The sequence below is a fragment of the Rhinopithecus roxellana genome, chromosome 22, assembly GCF_007565055.1.
Source record: "Rhinopithecus roxellana isolate Shanxi Qingling chromosome 22, ASM756505v1, whole genome shotgun sequence".
Lineage (NCBI taxonomy): Eukaryota > Metazoa > Chordata > Mammalia > Primates > Cercopithecidae > Rhinopithecus > Rhinopithecus roxellana.
In genome coordinates, this window is record NC_044570.1 from 9445381 (window position 1) to 9461706 (window position 16326).

Consider the following 16326-nt stretch of genomic DNA (forward strand, 5'->3'; position numbering starts at 1 on the left):
TTCACGATTCATGGGACGAGGTCAAAATGAATGTGGAAGAAGTTGATTCCAGTCCTCATGGATGACTTTCAAGAGTTCAAGACTTCAGTTGAGGAAGGAATTACAGATGTAGAAATGGCAAGACAATTTGATAAGTGAAGTGTGAAGAAGTAACTGAATTGCTGCAATCACACAAAATATTTCAAATGGATTAGAAGTTGCTTTCTCAGGGATGAGAAAACAAAGTGGTTTTCTGAGAGGAAATCTACTCCTGGGGAAATGCTGTGAACACTACTGTGATAAAAACAAACGACTTGGAATATATAAACTTATTTGATAAAGGCAGTGGCAAAGTTCAAGAGGAATGACTTTAACTTTGAAAGAAGTTCTATCATTGGTAAAACATCAAATAGCATGGCATCCTACAAAGAAGTCTTTCAAGAAAGAAAGAGTCGGTTGGGCACAGTGGCTCATGCCTGTAATCCCAGCACTTTGGGAGGCCAAGGTGGGCAGTTCACTTGAGGTCAGGAGTTTGAGACCAGTCTGACCAACATGGTGAAACTCCATCTCTACTAAAATTACAAAAATTAGTCAGAAGTGGTAGTGCAGTCCCAGCTACTTGGGAGGCTGAGGCAGAATTACTTGAATCTAGGAGGCAGAGGTTACAGTAAGCCAAGATAGCCCCATTGCACAGCCTGGGCAACAGAGTGAGAGTCTATCTCAAAAAAAGGGAGGGAGGGAGGGAGGGAAAGAGAGAAAGAGGGAGGGAAGAGAGAGAGGAACGAAGTAAAGAAGGGAGGGAGCGAGGATCACAGTAGCAACTATCATTGTTGTCTTAAGAGGTCACAGCCACTCCATCAGCAAACACCATCCTGATCCGTCAGCAGTCATCACCACAGAGGAAAGACCCTCCACCAGCAAAAAAAATTATGACTTGCTTAATGATCACAGGCTTTCTTTTTTAAGCAATAGAATATTTTCAAATTAAGATGTATATGCTGTTTGCTTATAGAAACTGTAATTGCAAACTGACACAGTATATTGTAAACATACCTTTTATATGCACTAAAAAATGAAGCTAAATTAGTGTGATTGGCTTTATTATGAACTCACTTTATTGCAGTTGTCTTGCACGAAACCTGTAAGATATCCAAGGTAGGCCTGTAATGATCTTGGTACCACTTAAAAGTTTTATAAGATTATCAATTACTTAAATTACTTTTTAAAGACAAAGACATTCTTTAAATTTCTATCTTTTCTTCTTAGAATGTACACAAACTAAATAAAGATAAACTATACTATATAAGAGCCAAGAAAGCCTCTAGTCCTTTTTTTACCTGAGCGGAGTGAGATAGTTGTTTTCTCCATGGCTCTTCTATGCTGCTGTTCAGGTCTGTATGGTTATGAGGTAGAGTGTGTGTATTCTGCTGCAGGTAAGGCACATTTCCATTACTTTCACTTCCTGCTATACAGTTACTGCCTAGCAAGACAGTGTCTGTACTTCCTAGAATTTTTGATGTGCCACAAGAAATACAGCCTGCAGAAAAAGCTCCACTGGACAAAAGTTTTTCAACGCAAGCAGGGTGAACTCCAGGCTGAGAGACGCTAGATACTCTGGTCAGAGCAGCATGGGGTTGTGGATCAGAGACAGAGTTTGTAGGCAGTGACGAATCAGCTATTGCCCCATTATGAATTCCAGTAGTTCGTACCTGAGCAACTCCTTTGTGTCTCACCTTCAAAAACAAAAAAGAAACACTGCTGTGACTTAGAAAATGTGTAGTTCATACAACTCTAATTTCATATAACATTTCATGTCTCTATTTTAAAAAACATACTTCGACAATAGATTCACTTTAAAATATAATTTCTACACAAAGAAGAAAGGTGTTTCAATATATAAAGAAACAGCCCTTTATTAACAGCTCAAGGGCAAAATAAAGCAGATAAAAATTACAAATAATGATTCAAAAACTTACAAGCTTTTTTTCTGTCATGAAACAGAAGATTTCAAATTTCCATTCAATTTACATTCCTGTCAAATCCTTCAAATCAATAATTTGGTTCTAAGTTAATCTGAGTATATTTCCTTTTTAAAAAATTTGACCATTACTAATACGTATGTGAAACTCAGATATAAACATTCCATGAAGTATACACAGAAACTATAAGTTAGCACTAATATCCTCTAAAATGATATTGTAGTAAAGAAATATTCTCAACATGTTGATAAATTTTAGAGAAAATAAAAATATTATACATACTTGCTGCATTAAGACAAACTGACTTTCTAACTGTTCCAGCTGACGCTTCTGTGCTGGACTTAAATTATCTCTATTTGCACGCAGTTGTTCCAAGTGCTAGAAGAAGAAAAGAGGCGAATACAATCAAAGTTTAATCTAAATTTTCAGACAATATAAGGCAATTCCTCACTAAAAAGACTATACAGATAGAACCTTTACACGATGAAAGACAGCAATTCCTAAACAATGTTAAGATAGCGATTTTTTTTTGAGATGGAGTCTCGCTCTGTCGCTCAGGCTGGAGTGCAGTGGTACAATCTCTGCTGCACTGTAACCTCCACCGCCTGGGATCATGCCATTCTCCTGCCTGAGCCTTCCGAGTAGCTGGGACTACAGGCATGTGCCACCATGCCCGGCTAATTTTTTGTATTTTTAGTGGAGACAGGGTTTCACCTTGTTAGACAGGATGGTCTCGACCTCTTGACCCTGTGATCCACCTGTCTTGGCCTCCCAAAGCACTGGGATTACAGGCGTGAGCCACGATGTCCGGCCACAATAGTGATTCTTAACCAATGTTAGTCAAGCTCAAAATCCTTTAAGAAGTGTGAAAAAGTGGCCGGGCATGGCGGCTCACACCTGTAATATGAGCACTTTGGGAGGCCGAGGAGGACAGATCACGAGGTCGGGAGACTGAGACCATCCTGGCCAACATGGAGAAACCCCATCTCTACTAAAAATACAAAAATTAGCTGGGTGTGGTTGCACACACCTGTAATCCCAGCTACTTGGGAGGCTGAGGCAGGAGAATCCCTTGAACCTGGAAGGCAGAGGTTGCAGTGAACTGAGATCGCATGTCACTGCACTCCAGCATGGCAACAGCGCAAGACTGTCTCAAAAAAAAAAAAAAAAAGTCTGAAAAAGGCAGTAAAATCTAAAATTCTGAGGAAAGCTGTTTTGTGTGATTTTAGTTAAATGTATTATGGAGAAATAAAAATTCAAAGACAAAGCTATTTAGCTTAAAATGTATTATAATAAAAGTGCTTAATGCAACATTATTTGTAACAGAATTACTGAAAAACATGTAAATGACCAATAGTTGGGATCTGTTTAAATAATGGATTTGCCCCATGCAATCATAAATAAAAGAATAGAGAAGCAATACACAGACACAGGAAGATCCAAAAAAACTGAGATCCTAAAATATATGTAAAAGTGTTCCTACAATTCTATTTTAAAAAGAGAGAACTGGAGATCATACCATCGCACTCCACCCTGGGCAACAAGAGTGAAACCCTGTCTCAAAAAACCCAAAAAAACAAAAAAACAAAATACACACAAGAGAGACTTTGCCAGGCGCAGTGGCTCACACCTGTAATCTGAGCACTTTGGGACACCAAGGTAGGCAGATCATTTGAGGTCGGGAGTTCGAGACCAGCCTGACCAACACGGTGAAAACTTGTCTCTACTAAAAATAAAAAAAATTTAGCTGGGCAAGGTGGCACATGCCTATAGTACCAGGTATTTCGGGAGGCTGAGGCAGGAGAATCGCCTGAACCCAGGAGGTGGAGTTGATATCGTAAGCTGTGAGCTGTGAGCAGTGAGCTGATATCATGCCACGACACTTCAGCCTGGGCAACAAAGCAAGACTGTCTCAAAAAAAAAGCAATACACAAACATATTTGTTTGTACACGCAGGAACTTAACATCTCTAGAAAAAAACTGTTAACATTGCTAGTCCATAAAAACTAAAAATAGGTGGTTAGAGACAGAAACTGGAAGGTCCCTCACCTTATGTAATCTAAGTTTCCTCTCCTCTCACAAAATGGATTCTAATTCCTATTATTCTGGAAAATGTAGGCTCATTTTAATTACATTCATATTAACTTAGTTAACCGTCATTCAATTTGACACTTAATACCTAAAAAACAATGTTTACTGTTTTTACTGCTTTCAAATTGGGGAAAGATTGTCAAAGAAATTCATACCTGTAATTTCTGTGGTGTCAAACACAACGAATAAACTTGCTGTACTGGATGATGTGAAAGACTCTGGACAACATTCCAGTTATCAGAACCATTCTAAGGAAAATGTATTGTAAAAGATTATTTGCTTAATTTCATACACTTCTAGTTATGACTAGTGAGAACCAAGTGACAAGGAATTGGAATAGGTATATATATACGTATACATATGACTTATCCTTTTAAATCATTAAAATTATTAAAAATGCACAATTAATTCATAAATGTACACATTCAGAAAAAAAGGCCCATATTTAAGTTAGGTCTCAAAAAGGTAGAAAAGTGGTTTACTCCTATTCAACATTCAATTTATTTCAACGTCAGAAGTGATGGTAAAAACTATGTTAAAACTGTAAAAGCAGGGAAATGAATAGAATGACATGATGAACACAAACTTTTCCCTACCTTCTATATTTAATGTGATGCAAAGATTATGGAATAGAAATACTGCTTCACTTTCTGATGTCCACAAGCTTAAAATACAGTCCAGGCACAATTTCAGAAGAGTTAGTTTCATTTTTGATTGGGATTTTCCATATCTCTAAAATGTATATATACCTTTGTTGGACTAGATGTTCTTTTCTTCTTAGCAGGACTGGACAGGCCTTCTACTTGGCTAGAAGTAATCATGTGTAGTGACAAGGATTGCTGTAAAATTGGTGTTTGACTGTGGTTTAATACAGGTTCGGTATTTGGATCATAAGCTCTATAAGCCTAAGGATCACAGAAGTTAGACAAAAATATGGTTCTACATATTCCTAATTCACTCCTTCAAATTATAAAACTTTATATACTTTTCAACACTATGTGGACATCATTGATGGCAATTATTCAAAATTATAATCAAATGAATCATCAAGGGAGCAATGTGTGTCTTCTTTAGAAAAGTTTCATCTTTTAAACTTAATAAACAACTATAGAAAAGTCACTTAAGAATTAACTTTCAAATCATGAGAATATACAAAGGTTTTAAACTGACACCCGTATTTCTTCCCATATCAGAGGGAATTTTATTTTGATTTTCTAAAACTTTTTGGAATTAAAAAAGTTTTATTTTTTAATTAAAAATATTTCTCTATTTTAAAGTCTTAGTGAAATAAATTTGATTACTAAAGAGTGAAAAAAAAAAAAAACCCTTAAAGCTGGGCACCTACAGAATATAACCCAACTTCTCACCTGCTGTGCTGTGTTCATGGCACCCTGCCTGGAGGTAAGCTCTGCGGGGATTGGTAGGCTCCATGCCTCCTCAATACTAGGAAGTAATTTAGTTTTATTCTGTAGACTACTTTGTGGAAGGTTACACAACTGAGCCTAGGAAAAATTATGTGAAAAGCAAATTTAACACAAGCCTACTTGAGTAAGAGCAAGTCCACAAAATCTTCCACAGTGTTATAGGTATTTAAAAAAAAATTCTAAATTTGGGGATTTTAGGTAGATGTTAAATATAAGAAGGGCAACTAGAATATTCTTGTGATAATCAGAACAAAGACAAGCTCTGTTTTTCAGTTCTCATAGGTATCTTCTCATGAAATTTTAAGCAAGAGTGAAAAATGGCATTTGTGTTATTTTCTCTACAATGCTATGAAACAAAATGTAGATAGCACACTGAAAAAGTTCACGCATATTAATGTAAAATATAAATATGCATCAATAAATGTGCAAAAGAACTTAGTTTACATACTGCATATTTCACTTAAAATTAAATGAAAAATAATACCACAAAATATTACAAAGTATGGAAACAAGGTAACATCAAAACACAAATAGACAAACATGCCAGCCACCCTTCTCCTGCCAATTATTATAGGCATATATGTGTCATTTAAAATATACTATTTAAGATTTTTACCTGTAGAAATTTAATTCTTGCAGCAAGCGTAGAGGTATTACTACAACGTTTGCTTCTAGTTGCATTTAGGTAGCATTTAATGGCATCCTGAGGTTGATTGCAGGATTCATAGAGAGTACCTAGGTCCATCCAGGCTGCTGCATGCCCATGGTCCAATTGTACAGCACAAATATAGGCCTGTAAAGCATCCATAGGCTGATTTTGCTGCTGATACAACACACTGGAAAGAAAAAGAATGCTGTCAAATTTAACTGGTTACTTTCTTTTGTTTATTTTTCTGTTTTTCTGAGACAGCAAGCATCTCACTCTGTTGCCCAGACTGGAGTGAAGTGGCGTTTCCAAGGCTCACCACACCCTTGACCTCCCCAGCTCAAGCAATCCTCCCACCTCAGCCTCCTGCGTAGCTGGGACTTTATAGGACATGCCACCATGCCTGGCTTTTTTTTTTTTTTTTTTTTCCATCTTTCATGGAAATGGTGTCTTACTATATTGCTCAGGCTGGTCCTGAAATCCTGGACTAAAGAGTTCAACCAGCCTCAGCTTCCCAAAGTACTGGGACTATAGGCATGAGCCACTACTACTTCCAGCCAGTTAATTTTATATTACTATACAGTATATTAGACGTTTCAATCATCCAGTATATCAAGCGAACTTCTATTGCTTTTATATACATAGCCTTACCCTATTGAACACCATGTATCTGCACTTGCTTCTGATTTATCAATAGATTGCCTGTAAGATATAAAGGCATCCTGAACTTTCCCAATACTTGAGTAACACCTAAAAGGAAAAAATATAAATAAATAAATACAATTCCATGAATAATTTATTTGCCAAAAAGATGAACTGTATTCCAAAGAAGAAAAAATAATGGGCAACCATATATATGTGTGTATATATGATTATCAATGTGATTTATTTTAATCTCTATTGTAATTAGATGTTAAATACTGTCTTGAAAGAGCTAGTACATGTTATATTAATAAACTCTTCTGAAACTATTGGAGATTTCTTCAATACTATAATATTGAGGGTTAAACATAAAGCTCTCTATTTACACAGTCTGACCTCAGGCTTCTTACATCATAAGAATATAGTTAAATATAAAGAGAAAAATATCTTTGATAATGACTTTTATATTAGTATTTAATATTCCCCTTCCATTTAATAACACTCAGAACACTATCATTCTTCGTTAACTGTGTGACTTGTTGAAAAAAGTAAATCTATTGTAAAAATGATTATCAACATGTAGTTCTCTACACATAAAGTTTTTAACTTTATATTCTTTATGATGGAGGAATTCCATGTGTGTGCATATGTTACCAAGAAACCATCTGTATAATTTCACTTTACTATGACATTAGATGATACAAAACAGCAAAAATCCTTCAATATCTTTAGTGGTACAGGTACTATAGGTTGATTACTCAATCTCTTCTAATTTGTGTATCCCAAACAGCTGGGAACCACAGATTAAAACAGAAAACATGAGAAGAGGCATTTCATACAGGTTTGGAAAATATGTGCAAATATTACTGAACCTACAAATGGAAAATTTTAAATCTAGGCTATCAACTTGAGATATGCAGTTTAAAGGGCAAGTAATATGATTAAAATGAAAATAAATACGGGCAGACAAAACCATATACAGACACTGGTAAAGAATAATACGGGAAAAAACAGAAATGGCAAGAAAGAAAAAGATGGGGGAAAATAATCAAACCTAATGATTAATGAAGATGTGATGATGTGATTACAGAGTAGGGGTCAGGGGGCAATTGTTTTAACCTTGGTTCAGTGGGAAAATGGCAGTATCACTTAAAAATGAAAAAAGAAAACACACACACACAAATCAGGAAAGTTGCTAGAGAACACCACGAAGAGGGTTTTTAAAAATGCCAATTTAGATGTGATGTGAGGACTTTGGTAATGCTCAGTAAAAAGAACCAGATGTGGTACTGAATTATAAGCTAACTTAAAGTCAGAGATTTTAATGTGGAATTTACTCATATGGGAGAGTGATTTAAGAACACAGATGCCTACAAGGGAGGTGCAGAAACATGTCTACAGAATGAGTCATTAATGGGCTGGGAAATACAAGAAATGACAGTAACTGAAACAGATATTTAGAGGATGCATACAAACTGCAGTGTAGGAGGGGAGTGGTGAGATGAAGAAGATACTTAATAACAATGTTAACAGCGACAGACACCAGAAAGAACATGAATGTTAATAGAAAAGACAGAAATTTTCTTCAAACCAATTTCAGATTGTCAGACAAATCTGGCTAATGCTGAAAGAAAGAAATAGCAGTATTTTCTCAGATCAACATTTTCCAATTCCATTTCCAAAAAGTGAAAACTAGAAAGCCAATGCACCAAAACACAGATCTGAGTCCAGTCACCAAATACTTTCCCTCTAATGCAATGTGTCTAGGTTCCTCTGTGATAATCCAGAGTAATACAAAAAGCACAGGGTAAATTTGAGTGGCAACTCTTTCTCTGATAATAATTACATGGCACCTTGAGGAAAACATTTTATTCCTCTGGACTTACTTCCTACATCCATAAAATGAGAGTGAACAAAGGTTTACTCCCCTAATCTCTTCCAAATTTAACATTACACAGTTCTGTGACTCCAGGAGACTATTTTAACTGAGGCAATAACCGGTGTCATTACGTAAAAATGTAATACAGCATCCCCATTTCACTTTGATATGTACATTCCAATTGAAAAGCTAAATTAATATTCAACACAGCCCTAAATAATGACAAATTATCAGATGCCTGTGTCTTACTAACACCCAATGTCCTTATGCAGAGCTTTAAGAACTTTTTAAGTATAACTTTTAGCAAATCATTTTTTCAGCACAAATTACATTAGAAGCATTAAATCAGAAGGCAGTAGATGAGACTGGAAAAAAAAGCAGAGAAAAAAATTTCCATGAAACCAAAGCTGGTTAATTACCTTCATCTGAGAAGTCAAGAAAGTATTCTGTAATGTTTGAAAATTTTAGCTAAAAAGGTTAAAACCAAACCACATCCAAATGCCTTACATTCATATGACTCAGGGAAAGACCTTCGTGAATACTACTTTCCTTACAGAGCTATAAAAGTTTATTATTGAAACTATAATTTTATTTTATTTTACTTTATTTTTTTTGAGACAGGGTCTCACTCTGTCACCCAGGCTGGAGTGCAATGGCACAATCTCAGCTTACCGCCACCTCTGCCTCCCAGGTTCACATGATTCTCCTGCCTCAGCCTCCCAAGCAGCTGGGACTATAAGCATGCACCACCACGCCCAGCTGATTTTTGTATTTTTAGTAGAGACAGGGTTTCACCACGTTGGCCAGGATGGTCTCCAACTCCTGACCTCATGGTCCACCTGCCTTGGCCTCCCTAAGTGATGGATTACAGACAGGTGTGTGCTACTGCACCTGGCCTTCATTTTATTTTTTTGAGACAGGGTCTCATTTTGTCAACCAGGCTGGTGTGTAGTGGCAAGATCACACCTCACTGCATCTTTCAACAATCCTCTCAACCTCAGCCTTCCCAGTAGCTGAGACCACACACCCAGCTAATTTTGGTATTTTGGGTAGAGACAGGGTTTCACCATTTTGCTCAGGCTGGTATTTGACTCCCGAATTCAAGCAATCCAGGCTCCTTGGCCTCCCAAAGTGCGGGGATTGCAGGCATGAGCCTGAGACGGTAATTTTAAGCATCTTTCATTATATTATCTTATAAAATTCTACAAGAAGTAAACAATTACAACCATCATTTACCATAATGAGACATTTCGGTGCTATAACAAAACATGCAACGTATCTTATTCTTGAAAAAAAAAAAGCAAAAAAATGTCCTGGTTCATAGTCTTTCTATTTACAGTAAAAAGAATTGCTCAAATACAATAAAAATGCCATAGACCAGAGTTTACACCTGCCCCTTTTGGTAATTAACCTCTTTTAATGTTATTGTATTAAGGCATACACTGTGCAAAAGCTAATAGTATGTAACAGTGCTAGCTCTAAGCCTAAACACTACTTACTTAGTTCACTTGCTCTATTTAGTAATAGAACGATTCCATTGAGTAATAAAGCCAGTTTGCTCAAAACACTTTGTTGTGCAATGCAGATATAAAAAAGATTCAGCTTCTCCTGAATTTGAATGGTGGATCAAGTCAAAGTTTGGAACTCTCAAGTTTTGTATTACAAGTAATGTAAGGTCAAATTATTTTACAAACCCTAGAGTTCTTCATTACGAAAACTCTACCGCAAAGCATTAACTTCATTATTATTATTTATCATTAACAGATGACCAATATTTTAAATAAGGAATAATCCTAACAATAGTCTCCCTTTAATATAAATATGCTTTCCTAACTTTCAAAAAAAAAAAAAAATGAAACACTGTACACAACTAAAGTTAACAGAAAAACTAAATTCGAATGCGACTGCATGTCAAAGTTACACAAAATAAGCTACCCTATGTATAAACAAAACTAAAATTTACCACTGAAACAAATTAGGGCAATTAAATTAAGATACAACCTTGTTTTGAAAAGATGCCTGACAGGTATAATCGAATCTTCTCAATAGTCAAGTAAAAACTGAGACACCAATTAATATTTATGTGTCTGATTTAATTTGCTTCATAAAGTGCTAAGCATACAGAAAAACTCAAAACTCACCCTGTGGTCAAGAAAAATAGGGAGAAAAAATGTCTGGGTTACTAAAAATTTTTATGTTCCTACCATAACAAACAATAATAACTTACACATTTCCTCTAGATTTTCCACTAGCACTGTAATCTGAGGGCTATGATTAATAAAAACATTTTCATATTAATATAGAAATCACCAGCCAAGATTATGAACAGCAAATTTCTACTGATGACTGACAGATAAAATTTGGGGTTTTGTTCAATATTTTTTAAAATACTAGATATCAAAGGAAACACAATTTAAATACTAAATTGAAAAACTATTAGTGATTATTATGTGATGGTAATGTTTAAGACTCTTTAAAAGTTAGCAATAACTCTACTCAGATTAAGAAAATGTGATGGCGACACCACAATTCTACTAAACACAAAAATCACCCAGGCATGGAGGCACACTCCTGTAGTCCCAGCTACTCGGGAGGCTGAGGTATGAGAATCATTTAAGCCTGGAAGGCAGAGGTTGCAGTGAGCAGAGATCACACCACTGCATTCCACCCTGGGCAACAGAGCGAGAGCCAGACTATGTTTCAAAAAAAGAAAAATACAAATATGAAAACAAAATCTACTAAGTACAAGAAGAGTACCTCAATAAGAGCAACAAAATTTAAAGCTATCTATTTTTTATCTCCTAGGAACTTTCAATTTTCCTTTTCTCTAAAATGAAAATAAAATATAGTTTCACATAAAATATTATATCCAATAAATTATATTTTTATAAGCATACAATACAATTATATTTTAATGTAAAATAGAAAATATAATTATTTTAATTAGGGGGATATTTTAATGATTTTTAAATATTAGTTATATTTTAATAAAAACGTAATTATATTTTAATTTTAATTAAATTATGATTATAACAGCAGTAAATAACCACAACAAAACTTCAAAGTAATACTGAAAATGCAAAATAAAACGTAGGTTCAAAGAGCTGTAGGAGTGGTACAGAGTGGGTACCACAGATTTTATTTAATAATTAGATTAATAACTACAGCTACACAGACAACTGAAAGACTAATTGGGAATTTATTTTTAAAATGTCACTTTCCAGATTACATTTTACAAAATCTACAAATGATTTTACATTACAAATAAACTCTAGATAGCACAAGTATCTATCTCACCTTCCAAGAAAATACCAAGATTGGCCAGAATTAGGATCTGCCTCCAGTGACTTTTGGAGATACTGAATAGCATAGCTTTCCTTTGAGGCTTTGTCTCCTACTATATCCATATTATGATGCATCCAACCTATAATTAAAAGGTATAAGCATTTACCCATCATTCTAGTTCTTCAGTTTCAAGAAAATCATGGGAGAAACAGCAAATAACTTTCTCAGTAATTTATTCATTTAACACAGACGACATTTTTCCAAAATTTAAAACTAACAAATAAAGTGTAGAGAAGTTTATTTCACAAAAAAAGATACAATCAAAGCTAAAAAGGGATCTTAAAGCATACACAGAAAACTAAATGATTTTAGGAACTGGCTTGACATAGAGATGACAAATCAAATTCTCTTTTGTAAATTTAATTTGAAAAAAATGCAAGTTATAAATTATAAAATTGATAAATTTACTATCCTTTAAAGGTTGCCATGCAGTGAGAGAATTTTAAAAACAACTTTCAACCCCATGCTTACATCCAAAGAATAAAAAAATGCTTATGTAATCAAAGATAATCCATTTACATTCTTTCTGCTGTTGTTGAGATGGAGTCTTGCTCTGTCACCCAGGATAGAGTGCAGTGGCACAACCTTGGCTCACTGGTATCTCTGCATCCCAGGTTGAAGAGATTTTTCTGCCTCAGCCCCTCAAGTAGTCAGCATTACAGGCATGGGACACTATGCCTGACTAATTTTTGTATTTTTAGTAGAGAGAGCATTTCACCATGTTGGGTAGGCTGGTCATAAACTCCTGGCCTCAAATGATCTGACCACCTCAGCCTCCCAACAACGTACTGGGATTACAGGCATGAACCACCACACCTGGCCCATTTATATTCTTTTTAATAGCTGTGTTCAACTTTTACCTAAAACATAAACCTTCATAACATCTCAAAATAATATATAATTAATTTAATTACACTTTAAACAACTTACAAAAGGCCTCATACATTACTGACATTGTTTATTTACAGTAATAATATTATAAATGTCACAGCATTAGATAAACAATCACAACAAAACTTCCAGGCTATATGGAAAAAGCAAAATGGAAAGTAGCAAAGAGCCATAAGAGTGGTACAGAGTGTGTACCAGAGATTTTTGTTTAATAAATAGATTATGAACTACAGCTACATAAACAATTGATAACTAATAGGTAATATATGCTAAATGCTCAAGTCAAATTAAAAACAGTCTATCAGCTGTGACTTAATTCAAGTGTATAAAATTAGCTTTGCAAAAGCATCTAAACAAAACTCTGCTTAACTGCTTTTGAAACTGTGGAAAAAATAGTGACATTATAAAAAAATATATATTACAACCAATTTGAATAAAAATTAGGATTTTATTTGCTTAGACCAAAAAAAAAAAAAAAAATTACTGTACTGAAGGACTACCAACAAATATTAACCCAAATAGCAAATATAATCAAGATAGATAAGCAACGAAATTAATTACTGGGGAGGGGGCTTGCTATATTCTAAATGATAACATATTATCTTATATTACTTTCAAACACTAGATTACCTTATCTTCAATTTAAGAATGTAACAGATTTTTGAAAAGAAAATCCAGTAAGATGTTATACATATAATTTTAGATGAAATATTCCCATTGATCATATATCAATACAACTACAAAGCAAGCTTAGTATCCGCTTACTAGCTGTGTGATAATCTTGATTTAATTTACTTCATAAAGTGCTAAGCACACAGAAAAACTAAAAACTCAACCTGTGGTCAAGCAGTAACGGATAATGTCCAGAATCCACTACTAGCTGCACCAAGCACTATCTCTTTTTTTTGGGGGGGACTGAGCCTCGCTCTGTGTCGCCCACGCTGCAGTGCAGTGGCAAGATCTCCGCTCACGGCAAGCTCCCCCTCCCAGGTTCACGGCATTCTCCTGCCTCAGCCTCCCCTGGCAGCTGGGACTACAGGTGCCCGCAACCACGTTCGGCTAATTTTTCGTATTTGTTTAGTAGAGATGGGGTTTCACCGTGTTAGCCAGGATAGTCTCCATCTCCTAACCTCGCGATATGCCAGCTTGGTCTCCCGAAGTGCTGGGATTACAGGCGTGAGCCACTGCGCCCGGCCTTGTATTTTGTTTTGTTTTGCTTTGAGACAGTTTCGGTCTGTTGCCCAGGCTGGAGTGCAGTGGCTCAATCTTGGCTCACTGCAGCCTCTGCCTCGTGGGTTTAGGTTATTCTTCTGCCTCAGCCCGGCAAGTAGCTGGGATTACAGATGCACGCCACCATGCCTGGCTACTTTTTGTATTTTCAGTAGAGAAGGAGTTTCACCATGTTGGTCAGGTTGGTCTCAAACTCCTGATCTTAAGTGATCTGCCTACACAGGACCCCCACAGTGCTGGGATTACAGGCACCTGGCCAGCATTAAGCAAAATCTTTATATAGATGGTGAGAAGGAGTGTGCTTGATACTAGGTTTTTCAATAATGAAAATACACTTATAGAAGAAAATATTCATACAGCAGTCCCCCATTACCAGCTGTGGTTTCAGTCTCCCAGTGCCAAAAAATATTTAATGGCAAAATCTCAGAAATAAAATACTCATAAGTTTTAAATTGCATGCCACTCTGGATAGCATGATGAAAACTCATACTACTACATCTTCTTCTACTACTCTCTGTCCAGTGTATCCACACTGTCTATGCTACTCATTCAGTAGTCACTTAGTAGTCATCTTAGCTACAAGATTAGAAAAACATAGTAAAATATAGGATTTGGAACTATCTGCAGCTTCCAGAGTATCATGGAACATATAACTTGGTATAACAGGGAACTACTGTAATAGAATTATTTATTTAAAATTTTACCTCAAATTAATACATAATAATTAAATGTCACATTTAGTCTTAAACCACTGACTTCTAAATGAAAACAAATGTCTGAGCAGAGGGAAAAAAACTGAACCTCAAAAGGAAAATCTCTTCAAATTAATGTAATGTATAACAAAAGTTAAGTTTTCATGTACCTAACTGTTGCAATACAGTTGCTTTTACTTGTGCAGGAAGGTTTTCTGTCTGTAAAAGTTGTTCATATGCTTCCTTTGCAGAATGATACTTCCTCTAAAGAGCAAAGGAAAAAGAATATTTAGAGAAAAATAAATATTAAAATAAAAATACTCTTGATTTTAGCAATATATACATGGCCATTCTTAACTTATAAGTAACTTAATAAATCTATATAATAATGAATATTAAAAATTATAATAAAAATAAATATTACAGTATTATTAAAATAGCTAGCACATGAATATTTACATATTAATAATGTTTAAGAAGTTTCTAGTACCATAAAAAAGTAACAGAAAGTAAAAAGTGCTAATATTTTAACTTAATATTTATTTTGCCCAGGCCAGCCATGTTTCAGATCACAGCAAAAAGATAACATTAAATATAAGACGGCATAACCAAAATATTACATTTTTAAAAAAGTCCATCTCAAATGCTACAAAAAAAATTGCAAGCAACCTCTAACATTATTTAACTTTCATGAAGTTACAGAAGTATTCTACCAGACAACGCAATATTAGCCTAGAAATACTTTCAAAGAGAAGAGTAATTTGTTAATACATCAAGTACCACTATTCTTTACAAACTTCTGCACTTAGCAAAAAGTACAGAATCAAGAAGTGTTTAAAATTTAAATTCAAAATTTAAAATACACTGAGAAAATAGTCTTTAGAAATATTTATAATTTTAAAGACATTACATTTTCCATAGATATATAGTAACGATGTTTGTAATATTTAAAGTTATAAGCAATTTTCTAAGTAAAACCATTTGCACAGCTCTACCTCATAAAATACTTGTACAACTAAAACCTATTATTGTTATAGTTATAAAGTTACACTCAACTCCTACAAATTAAAATAAAACCAATATTGAATCTGAGATATACTTAGCAAAACCATGCTAAACAAGGCAGTAAGAAAGTGACTTGTATTTATAATCTCAACTGCCTAGCTTTAACATTTTAAAAATAAAATAACAAAACGATAGAGTGCCATTTCAAGAGTTACTAATGACTGTAACAAATTACCAGAGCAATGTAACTTATTCAATGCTGTGTAAACTGGGACTGAAAATAAATGTTACCAAAACAGAGAAAGAAGTGGAGAGGTAAACAATACTATTTTTCTCTTTCTCCCTCCTTCACACACAGATGCAAATATAGCAAAACTGACCAAAAACAGGTGAAAGCAAGTCACAAGTAATGAAAAATGAAGTAAAATTTATAAGCACTTAAATTAATAAAAAACACTTATTTTCAAATAAGGCACTATAGACCACTGGAGAGTATCAGAGGGAAAGAAAATATAAAGTGAAA

General features: G+C 34.8%; 1 protein-coding gene across 16 annotated transcripts in view; it reads right to left on the reverse strand.

The window, feature by feature from the left end:
* The window catches only part of UTY (ubiquitously transcribed tetratricopeptide repeat containing, Y-linked), a 229739-nt gene that overhangs the window by 106950 nt on the left and 106463 nt on the right, over positions 1 to 16326 (reverse strand). For 3 of the 16 annotated variants that reach the window (XM_030926239.1, XM_010356767.2, XM_030926242.1), the window contains exons 9-15: positions 14969 to 15062; positions 11938 to 12064; positions 6771 to 6869; positions 6090 to 6309; positions 4205 to 4297; positions 2241 to 2336; positions 1317 to 1712 (exon numbers count right to left, since the gene is read on the reverse strand). In XM_030926239.1, coding sequence (XP_030782099.1) covers positions 1317 to 1712; positions 2241 to 2336; positions 4205 to 4297; positions 6090 to 6309; positions 6771 to 6869; positions 11938 to 12064; positions 14969 to 15062 — 1125 coding nt within the window. Of the gene's footprint in view, positions 1 to 1316; positions 1713 to 2240; positions 2337 to 4204; positions 4298 to 4798; positions 4955 to 5416; positions 5552 to 6089; positions 6310 to 6770; positions 6870 to 11937; positions 12065 to 14968; positions 15063 to 16326 lie in introns of all 16 variants that reach the window. The other 13 variants (XM_030926241.1, XM_010356777.2, XM_030926237.1 and 10 more) reach the window with 10 other exon arrangements.